The 12,471-nt window shown below is 35.2% G+C and overlaps 1 protein-coding gene across 1 annotated transcript; it reads left to right on the top strand.

The window, feature by feature from the left end:
• Positions 1–9,554: 9,554 nt before the first annotated feature.
• Positions 9,555–11,553, top strand: LOC132110874 (interferon-induced protein with tetratricopeptide repeats 1-like). Its single transcript, XM_059517907.1, has 2 exons — positions 9,555–9,675; positions 9,956–11,553. Exon 2 carries the CDS (start codon positions 9,958–9,960, stop codon positions 10,882–10,884), a length of 927 nt encoding a protein of 308 aa, XP_059373890.1. The 5' UTR covers positions 9,555–9,675; positions 9,956–9,957; the 3' UTR covers positions 10,885–11,553.
• Positions 11,554–12,471: the final 918 nt, after the last annotated feature.

Genomic DNA, 12,471 nt, shown 5'->3' with positions numbered 1-12,471 from the left:
ATTAGAGAACACAAAGCTAACATGATAGATATGATCAAGGATAATTCATAGAAAACTAGAGAACTTCCTTAAACCATTTCTAGCTAGTAATCAAGCCGATCAAATCAGCAAGCGATCGCTCCGATGCAGGAACTTGTTGAACAAGTGCTACCATAACATGACAAAGACCTGCAGTCATGCTTCTTCTGAGCCTTCTGTGAGTCTTCAGCATAGAGACATGTTGGCATTCTTGCTCTGTTTGAGATAATTCAACGAGGCTGTCCATTGCTCTAGACAGAGGATGATTGAGGAATAGGAGATGATGTCTCTTCCATGAGTTTGGACATTGTTATAACACAATGGCAATCGTTTTTGTTTTGCATAAGGCCGACTGGCTGTCAGGACTCTTCTGAAAGGATCTGAAAGTCAATTATCTACACCATTTCTCTCTGACATCATTGTGCTAATACAAGTTGCTCTTGACCTCATGCTAGTGTCGTCGGGAGCTGATGAAAGTAAGGCATCTCTCATGGTTGGATTAACTACAGATGTGGTGAGTGTCTGGGAATATTACAGCCTAGGCTCTATGATCTGCCTTCATCTCCTCGTCTTCTCCTCCATCTCTGCCCCAAACTCTTATCTGTGGCCCTGGGCACTTAAATCCCACATTACACACATATACACTCGACGTGGGGAGAGCTCTCTCTGGCACTGGCTCTGTAAGCTTCAACACACACAGGCTTGATAATCGACTCAATTAAAAAGGTCCAATTGCCACAGCAAATGGATCCAAGTTATAACATTACCATTAGCACTTCAACTATGGCAATTATAGGACATTCACAGGCAGAACCAAGAATAATGGGGAAAGAAAATGAAGTGACTTTGTACAAAAGGACATCCATTTCAGACACACTGGGTGGTGTAAATAGCTCTGGTGTCAGCAGTATGGAGATAAAGGAAATGAAGAAACTTTCCGTCACATATGTTAGCGGCTTTATGCAAGGAAGCAGTTCTGTAACAGATGAGTGGGTGGAAGAATTAATATTAACATTTATTTGTAAAAAAAAAAAAATATATATATATATATATTATTTATAGTTTAGAAATATATGATGACAAAAATAAATAAATACTTTTTTTTAGCAGTTTTAATTGCCAGTCTTTGTAGTAATATGCACGTTGCCTCCTGAACACTGCCTCCCACACACAGTAATGAACTAAAAGTGTGTCATATTGTAAAATGGTGTATAGAAGTGAAATAGAAGTGTAGACTATACTGTACATTGTTACAGAAAATTATATTTTAGATAAATGCTTTTTAAACTTTTTATTATTGTTATTGTTATCATTATTATTCATCAAACAATCCTGAAACAATGTATCTCGGTTTTCACAAAAATATTCAGCACAACTGTTTTCAACACTGATCATAGTAATAAAATGCTTTTTGAGCACCAAATTCGATATATAAGCTTGATTTCTGAAAGGATCATGTGACATCTGAAGGATTCAGCTTTGCATCACAGGAATAAATTACATTTTAAATTATATTAAATAGAAAATTATTCAATTGTACTTTTTAAATAAACAAAAGACAGCCTTGGTAAGCATTAAACTCCCAACATTTTTGAATGGAAGTGTAACTAAACATTTAAACAACACTTTCTAAACTATTGTGACAATATTACAATTTAATTCTGCTTTGTAAAGATGTGTCAGAAATTACAAGAATAATTATGATTATTTATTATTGACAGCCACAGTTTGTAAAAGTAACACATATACATATATATATATATATATATTCAAGATTTTTCTTAAAGTAAATAAACACTCAGATCACACATACAACATAATGCCTGTATGCATTTAACAATAATGCTGTCTACCAAATGCTAGATGCACAAACAGACATTTTGCAAAGCATTTAGCAATATAATATAATAGGTAGATAACTGATTTGGTAGTAATTGGTCATTTTCTGTACATGGATGCAAAGAGTCTACATTTTTAATGGTTAAGAAAATATATCTTGAAAGCATTTAAATGTGAATGGCCCTGTGACGTTGCTCTGAAAAGGTCAATAATGTAATAAGAGATTCAACATCTCCTGACTACTGCTGCCCACAAGCAGAACAGACAGAAACAACATCCTTTTAAAAGCTGGAGATCTCAGCACTGTTTAATATTCAGATGAAGAAGGTTTTCTTGCAGTATGTGCAGTGTGTGTGTGTGTGTGTGTGTGTTTACATGCAGCTCTAGGCCTGACTTGCTCAGACAGGGAGATGTCAGCAGCGAGTGATATAAAACTGAGCTCCACAGCAGCCTCGCTCTGCCATACAGAGAAGCCAACAGCCTGGGAAGAGAAGACGTCCTCAAATCCGAAGACTCTCTCACTAATTGTTTCTGAAAAAATGCCATTTGTCTTTTTTTGCACCTTGCTTCAGGTGTCAGTGCCTTTCACATTATAGGGCTTGCGATGGTACGATTGCCCTGAAGCAGTTTGTTTGATGTTTTGAGGACTGTCATTTCCACATGCAACTCCACAGAAACTGAAACCTGTATTTATTTACATGCAAGGTTAATAAAAAATAAAAAAAGATGCATAAGTGATTTGAAAGTCAAACAACTGCACCTGCAATTTTATGCAGACCAGGTTTGGCACATTGTTACAATAAAGAAGAGATACAAAGGTAGAAAAAAATAATTGTACTTGCTTATTTCTGATATATGTAATTGTACCAATTGATATCTGACACTTTACAACTGGCATTCAGTTGAATTCTTTACTTGCTTGAAAGCTTAACTTCTATTCTAATTCTATTCTATTCCCTTCCAAAGAAAAACATTAATACATATAAGTGAATAATCAAAATTAAACACAAAAGTAAAATTATGACATATGAATTATATGAATTATTTATAAATTATAACTTTCAATAACCTTGTAAGGTGGCTTCAGGGTTTCAGCGAAGATATATCAAAACAAAGCTAATATTAATAATCATCATCATCCTCATCATAATCATAATGTTGTTTTGTTAAAATTTAAATAAAACATTCCCACACTCAGGAAAAAAAAATAATAATGTTATCATTATACAAATCAAACATTTAGCTACTGTACGTCATCGAGGTAAATTTGTCTCTTTGGTCACTATATTACAGTTATTTTACACTTTCTCTTCGGCCAGGAAACCGCAAACCGCTAAACATAACATTATGTAGACAACACTGCCACTTGCTGCAAGAAAACAAGTACAGCATTCTCTGCTTCCAGAAATTATAATAAACACTAAATAATAAATACTTAATTCTGTGTGTATACACACACACACACACACACACACACACACACACACTAAATACACTCATTACTTACTGCTACTGGATAATTTTTATGATTCATATCAGTTTAATGTTGGGTTACACAAGTTACTTTTTTCTTTTCTTTTTTTAAGTGGATTTTTATGAGCATTAGGCAGCCACCACTGAATGCAAGTAAGAAGACAGCCACAAAAGCTCTTTTTTATAATAGTAATGCATTTTTAAAAATACAACTCTATTCGCCACATTTGAAAAAAAACAAAGGAGCAACCTCTTGAATTATTTTGTTTCATATTAACAGTTTTGTATGTCTTTTCCTTTCTTCTTTCAGCGGCAGAGGGCTTTTTTTTCTTGCATTGCTTTCTCGTGCCCTCTGAGAGCATTTGTGAGCATAAATCAAGGTGATGCACTGACAGCCAAAGGAAGAGCAAATATAATCAGAGCCAGGAACAGCAAGAGAAGCACTCTCCACAGATGGCAAGACGTATCCTTTCAGTCCTTAAACAGAGACTGAGAGCAGCCGAGGGACCGGGCCCTGTCTGTAGATTGTGTCAGAGAACAGTGGGTACTTGGCACAAGTAGCAGGAACAATTAGTGTCACATAAGCTTCCCGGAGCAATGGGAGAAGAGGATACGAAAACACGCCATCTGATTTTCAGCAAGCAGACTTGAACTGTTATTTACAGGCATCTCTTCTTTCAGCAAGAGTAAGATTCAAAGACAGAGGGAGTCATACCCCATATTTCCCTGCTGATGAGTTATACTGTACGTGGGCAGGGAGATTTGTTTGCATCTGTGCATACCTAATTAACGAATCAACAGAAGAAGTAGGCCTCTCCTTTGAGAATGCCCCATCACCCAGTCTCTGATACTGGGATGCTCTTCTTAGCATTGTGCTCTGGTTCTCTCATTGTGAAACACACACACACACACACACACACACAGACAAATGTGCCATTTGAAACAGCAGTAATGAGATGAAGTAAACCATTTTACAATATGACACACTTTTAGTTCATTACTGTGTGTGGGAGGCAGTGTTCAGGAGGCAACGTGCATATTACTACAAAGACTGGCAATTAAAATGCATTTCATTAAGTTGGCAATATTGACATGAACACTCTCTGAACAAACAAGCCAGATATGCACAACCTTCACTGAGAGTTAACATATACAAATCTGTCATCCATTTGAGAGCAGTACAGTATGTGTATTAAAAACACTTCCATTTACTTTTGCTAAGGGTTATTAGTTAGCTATATATGTAAAAATTAAAAAAAAAAAAAAAATACTTTGTTACTTGAAAAAAAATAAATGTTAACTGAAATAAAGTATATTTCTAATTTTCATTTAGTTTAACTTGGTTTACTAAAATAACTACAACTAAAACCAAAATTAAAAAAATAACCGCATTGGAGATAAATAAAGAACAAGATTTACAAGCGATTTCTGATTGAAAATTGCTATTTGTAAACCGTTTTATATTTATTACTTTACAACATCATGAGATGTGTGGTAAAGCAAGGTTGTCCTGCTGGAATATGCACGCTGATGAAATATTAACTTGAGCACAAACATTCTTGATAATCAGTAGCTTCTTGGCAAATATTGGGGATTTATAGTGAAATTTTACCATTCATAAAAGAACCGTATTTGAAACAGCAACTGGAATATACAGTAAATAAGAGGAATAGGCTACTATGCCACTGAAATCTGTGATGGCATTGGACATTATATTAAACCAGCCTGGAAGCCTCTTGAAAGGTCTCAGAATATCTGCTCTTTGCAAATTATATGTCATTCTCCCCAATTTTCTATCTAGATTGTGTTAAGCTTTCTATTTGGGGGTATTCTCATGCTTTTCCCAACAGCCATTGAACAAAAGCACTTGATAAAAATCAATATCATGCAAACAGCAGCCTCATCTCCTTTTATCTTTAGGGGGACAAACAAACAAACAAAAATATGTACTTTCTGCCTTAAGTCTAAATGAAGTCTCACTTGCAGATCACAAGTGCACTTGTCTCCTGTTTCGGTTGATTAAGTCTCACTCCTGACATTTAGATGCGTTCTACTATTAGTCTCCTCTTGGCAATAACAGGTGTAGGTTTATGGCTGCTTTCATTATGACTAGTTATGTTCAAATATTCAGTAACACTAATTTTACTAATACAAATACATTAAAATAAATTGCTTGCTAAATGCAGTTATTTTACATTTTGGGGTGTTTTGGGCCTGAAAGTGGCATGCTTCTCACTAATTCAACTAAATTGGGTGTCTAGAAGTTGTATAAAAGACACGTTTTTAAAGGTCACCTAGTCTGTTTAGTGTTGTGGTAATGATTGTTGTAATAAGCTGAGATCATATATAACAAATAAATGTGTACAGTAGGATTCAAAAGTATATGAAACCATATAAATATTTATATATTTTTAGGTATACATTATAAATGTAATCTTCTTCAAAAACCTAAAATTCTCTATATTTCCAGGTTTATTTTATTTTATTTTTTTCAATTTCAGTTTACATTTAAATGTAACGTAATGTTAATAGGACTCTTGATAGTTTCATGTGTAGTTTCACACACTAACACTAGAGGTCAGTAGATGTGAACATACTGCAAAGATGGCCTTGTTTACCTGTATACCTGTTCTGATTTAAGACAATTATGGAGGATCCCAAAAACCTGATGATGGTGGCAGCTGAGCAGGCTCAGTTTATGGCTAATCTCGCAAAACTCATAAAAGCCAATAAAACTATTGAGACTGGTGAGTGAAAGCAACATAATTCATGAAAATCATGTGTTTGCTTTTCACTCCTTACCTTGTAAAACACATTTGGCATCTGTCTTAGGTATGGATGCATGTTAATGCAGCTGGAGTAATTTGTTTTATTAGGACACTGTATCTATTAGACAGCTGTTTCTGTTAAGTTGCTCCTCCACATACACATGTCTCAATTTCGATATTGATTTTGCCTGCCACTGTAAAAACACAGTCATCAGTTTAAAGCCCAGCTGACCAGCAGCGATTGAAGGACGAGATGCAGAAATGTCCATCAGACTCTACACTGATTGCTGATGGAGACAGATGTGAATGTATACCTGGGTGCTGATATTTGCACAAAGTTAATCATCAAAGTGCTTTTTCTACAATTGTCTCATTTTATCCTATAGTTTTATAATATGACAATAAAATAACCAATAAAATCTCACTCAAAAAACAACAACAACATTCAGTATGCCACAAAATTAATTAAAAAAAATAATGCAAATCAGAATATGCCGCAAACCTGCAATAATTAAATGTTAAACAACACAAATATCCTTTATGTATTTAATCCCATTTTATTAACCAATGTCTTTGCTTCTGACCTTCGATTATCCAGTTTCGATTATCCAGTACAACCATACTACAACCCGAATTCCGGAAAAGTTGGGACGTTTTTTTAATTTTAATAAAATGAAAACTAAAAGACTTTCAAATCACATGAGCCAATATTTTATTCACAATAGAACATAGGTAACGTAGCAAATGTTTAAACTGAGAAAGTTTACAATTTTATGCACAAAATGAGCTCATTTCAATTTTGATTTCTGCTACAGGTCTCAAAATAGTTGGGACGGGGCATGTTTACCATGGTGTAGCATCTCCTTTTCTTTTCAAAACAGTTTGAAGACGTCTGGGCATTGAGGCTATGAGTTGCTGGAGTTTTGCTGTTGGAATTTGGTCCCATTCTTGCCTTATATAGATTTCCAGCTGCTGAAGAGTTCGTGGTCGTCTTTGACGTATTTTTCGTTTAATGATGCGCCAAATGTTCTCTATAGGTGAAAGATCTGGACTGCAGGCAGGCCAGGTTAGCACCCGGACTCTTCTACGACGAAGCCATGCTGTTGTTATAGCTGCAGTATGTGGTTTTGCATTGTCCTGCTGAAATAAACAAGGCTTTCCCTGAAATAGACGTTGTTTGGAGGGAAGCATATGTTGCTCTAAAACCTTTATATACCTTTCAGCATTCACAGAGCCTTCCAAAACATGCAAGCTGCCCATACCGTATGCACTTATGCACCCCCATACCATCAGAGATGCTGGCTTTTGAACTGAACGCTGATAACATGCTGGAAGGTCTCCCTCCTCTTTAGCCCGGAGGACACGGCGTCCGTGATTTCCAACAAGAATGTCAAATTTGGACTCGTCTGACCATAAAACACTATTCCACTTTGAAATAGTCCATTTTAAATGAGCCTTGGCCCACAGGACACGACGGCGCTTCTGGACCATGTTCACATATGGCTTCCTTTTTGCATGATAGAGCTTTAGTTGGCATCTGCTGATGGCACGGCGGATTGTGTTTACCGACAGTGGTTTCTGAAAGTATTTAGTAATGTGATTGACACAATCATGCCGATGAGTGATGCAGTGTCGTCTGAGAGCCCGAAGACCACGGGCATCCAATAAAGGTCTCCGGCCTTGTCCCTTACGCACAGAGATTTCTCCAGTTTCTCTGAATCTTTTGATGATGTTATGCACTGTAGATGATGAGATTTGCAAAGCCTTTGCAATTTGACGTTGAGGAACATTGTTTTTAAAGTTTTCCACAATTTTTTTACGCAGTCTTTCACAGATTGGAGAGCCTCTGCCCATCTTTACTTCTGAGAGACTCTGCTTCTCTAAGACAAAGCTTTTATAGCTAATCATGTTACAGACCTGATATCAATTAACTTAATTAATCACTAGATGTTCTCCCAGCTGAATCTTTTCAAAACTGCTTGCTTTTTTAGCCATTTGTTGCCCCCGTGCCAACTTTTTTGAGACCTGTAGCAGGCATTAAATTTTAAATGAGCTAATTAAGTGTATAAAAGTGTAAAATTTCTCAGTTTAAACATTTGCTACGTTATCTATGTTCTATTGTGAATAAAATATTGGCTCATGTGATTTGAAATTCCTTTAGTTTTCATTTTATTAAAATTTTAAAAACGTCCCAACTTTTCCGGAATTCGGGTCGTAATAACCAAAAATTACTCTAGAAAAACATTTGTATGTCTTTTTTTATTGCTGAAGTGTGTTGACATTTCTTCATCTGCATTCTACTGTACAGACGTAAATTTACTTTCCCTTCAGTCTGAGGCGTATTCATTTTCACTTTTGGTGTGACTTTAATATTTGGCAAAAAAATTAATAATTTTAAAAACAAACAAGCAAGCCCTGTCCAGTTTTAAAAATGTATAACTTTCCATAAAAAGTAACCAAGTAACGTAATTAGTTACTTTTTTATGGAGTAATGCAATAATGTAATGCAATACTTTTAAAAGTAACTTTCCCCAACACTGAAAATAACACCCTATATGTCTGGGAAAAGGTAAAAAAATATTTTGTTTTTCACTAGGGATTTAATTTGTAAAATTAGAACTTCAAACTTTTTTTTTTTAGGCTGGAGTGGAGGTTACAATAGTTATTTACATTAAACCTGCAGCTAAAACCATGGGTAAAGATAAAAACGATTTTATCATTAAAATATATCAATTTTATGTAATTTTTTTTTTAAGTATTCCCTGACTAATCAAAAGATAACCTAGATTATTTAACAATAAAAAATAAAGATTAACGTAACACAAATTACTACTAAAATCTACTTTTCAGAATAAATAACTTTTCAACAGAACTTTTTCCCACAAAAAAAATTGTCGTGGCCAAGAAAACGATTAATATATTTTATAAAACTGAAACAAACATTATAGCAAAGGCTATAATCTCATTATTATTTAACAAATAAAAATAAATAAATCTTTTGGCCAGCTAAATTAATATTTGTATAACTCTCGAGCAATGCAGCGTCATAAAATGTTCATTTCTTTTCAGTTTCAAGTTATTTGTCCTGTGCGAAAACCTTTATTGACTTGTTAGTAGGCTACTTACTCAACCGTGTGCAACCAATTATTTGTTGTAAGTAGGCTTTCTGTGTGCAACATGACTGTTTGTCATTTTCCTCATCTTTTTGTACTTTACAATAATTCATTGATATTTAAAGTTACAGTCACAACTGATTATGTAAGATCAACTTATTAGATCAACATAACAGCAAATTTATTAAATAGATTTTAAAGTCGCTGATAGTAATTTTACATATCCCTTATCCGACCAGGAATTGTTCACTGGCACGCATAAGTATTGAACAGTATTACATTTTACTGGGTTGGTGACGTTGCACACATACAGTTTCGTTTATCCTTAATCAGAGCAAGAGGAGGAAACTGAAACTTAACTCGCATCTGTCCCAAAATTATACCTAACCTTCCCTATAAAAACCCTCCCCAGTGACTGTTTAATAAGAAAGAGTTTGGATGAGGATCTCAGTGTTTTGCAGAAGGTAAGACTTTGTATCTGTTTTAAAATGTGACTAATAATTCTATCAATAAGTAAATAAAATAAGCAGCTCTACATCAATAATAGAAACTATTTTACTATAAATATGCAGTAATTATATCAGGCAATGCCTTGAATTAATTGATTTCGAAATCATTTTTAAGAAAGCATTTTATAGAAATTATATTTTACTGATCATTTAATGTCCTATTGAAAATAATCTGTCAGTCAGATAAAAACTTTGAAAAAAAAATTGCATCTATTTTGCATTTTAAACAATACAGGAATGTCTGAGGACAAGCTTAAACTGTTGTCCTGCCACTTTACTTGGGACTTGCAAAAGGAAGATGCTGACCTTAACTTTCTCGAAGTGAAAGTTCGTGAAATACTGGCAGTGAAGTGCGAGTATGGAGGAAAACTGAAACAAAGAGAATTCAACTTTTTGGCCTTTATTAAGCATTTACAAGGATTTAACGATGAGGCGCTTAAGAACCTGCAACTAGCAAAGAAGGAACATCCGGACGATGACAGCAATGTGATTGTGACGTATGGAAACCTGGCCTGGGTGCACAGTCTCATGGGCAATGTGACTGAAGCTGAGACTTACACGGAGAAAGTGCATGAAATCCTTAGAGCTTTCCCTGCTCCGTCTCCAGCAGAGCTTCACAGAGAAGTTCAGAGCGAAAAAGCCTGGTCGCTTCTCAAGTTTTCTAGAAAGACCTACATCAGGGCAAAGGAGAGTTTCCTTGAAGCTTTACAGAAAGAGCCGGATGACAAAGAATGGAACACAGGCTTTGCCTTTTCTCTGTTCCGTCTGGAGGGACTGAAGATTGGTCCGTACAAGCGTGTACGGTTTGAAGAGTCTCCTGCTGTGCTCCAGTTGAAGAAAGCTCTGAACCTGGACCCGGAGAATGCAATGATCCATGTGTATCTGGGGCTTAAGTGCTACAAGAACACAAAGAACGGAAATAACGCAGAGGCATGGCAATACATGACGCAAGCGCTCGCGAGCAGAACTTTCAAGCAGTACAGGTTGGGCTCAGAGAGAGCTGCGGTTGAGCATTATAAACAAGGAATGATGCTGGGGCGAGTGTCCACCGAATGGATGGCATGCAGAAACAGACTGAGGAAAGTCCTTCAGCATGACAGAAGGGACACATATGAGATCCGGATGCTCTTTCATTCCTTTAGAACAGAGAACCAAGATGATTAAGAGAGATCAATTCAATCTCTGTTCAAGTTCCTGTAGTAATCTTCAGTCACGTAATGACCATAGCAATAGTTCTGCTGTTTCCTTTTTGATCCACTGAGTTATATATAAGTGTATTATTTTTTACAGTATATATAATCTGTTTTTCCAAATGTTTATTATAATAAATTAATTGACAGGTAGATGACGATAACCAGCCATTTGTGTAAAGACATTAACAATGTAGTCCTTATGTGTCTTTTCAAGTTAAACCTCAAGTTGTGCACACACGTAATGCAGTTTTTCATGATGACCCCCCCCCCCATGCCTCTTTATGATGCACTGATGACTGAATGTAACAAAATTGAAGGAAATATTGAAAATGATCAGTGGTTTTAGTTGTTCCAACATCTAAAATATGATGAATTATGTTGATAAATTAACATGACAACTGGTTAGAGTGCAGCATTTTTATTTCAGTGGAACTAAGCATTGTTTTCTGTCATTTTTAGTTAAAATATGCCGCAGACATGCACCTTTAGATCAATACAAGCTGAGCGAATACAAGCTAAATTGCTAGTATTCAAAACGGATTTATTTTTTCAATTAGCTGCAGGAATTTTGCTTTATCTGGAGTTCAAGAAACACACACAAACCCTGTGAGATATTTTACAGTCTCAATCAAATTAATGAAAAAAAATATTTTTCACACACACACGCACAACTTCTGTATTTGTTCCAATTAATGCTGCCATCATTAAAGCAAAAAGGAGACACACAAAAATGACAAATATGTTAAATATAAACAAGCACTAATGGTTTCAGACTATGTAAATGTGTTATACTAAATGTAAAGTAGTTATTTCTAAGCTAGACACCCTCACATGAGAATGCATACAGTACATGTGCTGCTTATGTTTAAGCTGTGCTGTTGGATCGATTCCAGCTCACAGTGACCGCTCAGCATGACTGAAAATGTAGAGCTGACTTGTGCTTTTCTGCAGCACAAATATGTACATTATAGCTTGAAGAATGTTGCTGTTGCCGTAAAATATCTGCACATTTGACAATATGATGAAAAAGTAGTTTTGTTAAATAATAATAGCAACATAGATATAAAGCGGTCACAGTTCTGCTGAAAATCACATACGCTACTGCAGTATATAACATTTTGCTGAGCTTGCAGGACTAGAATATGGAATTCTCTACATATATTAAACCAGAAAAAACAATAGCCTACATTAGTACATCTCCATATATATATATATATATATATATATATATATATATTCCTTATTTTACATGACCATATTTTAGATCCCTTAATCCTTCCCCATACCTAAACATTACAACTATCTATTAGCTGTAAATTTATTGAGGCAAAAGTCATAGTTAATCGTGAGAACTGATCCCCGAACTAAAGTGTGACCAAGTTGGGCTATACAGTAACTATGACTTTTTAAAAGTAACATTGTTTCACGGTTCATTAATAATATTGATAACCTTGTGTTGAAGGTCATGACACTATAAGGTGTTTAATATAAAGAGAATTTAAGGCTGATATTTCTGTGCACATGGTGAGTGTTGATAGATTGTCATATTAAAATATGA

This window comes from Carassius carassius, chromosome 30 (genome assembly GCF_963082965.1).
Source record: "Carassius carassius chromosome 30, fCarCar2.1, whole genome shotgun sequence".
Lineage (NCBI taxonomy): Eukaryota > Metazoa > Chordata > Actinopteri > Cypriniformes > Cyprinidae > Carassius > Carassius carassius.
This window is presented reverse-complemented; position numbering and strand designations above follow the sequence as displayed.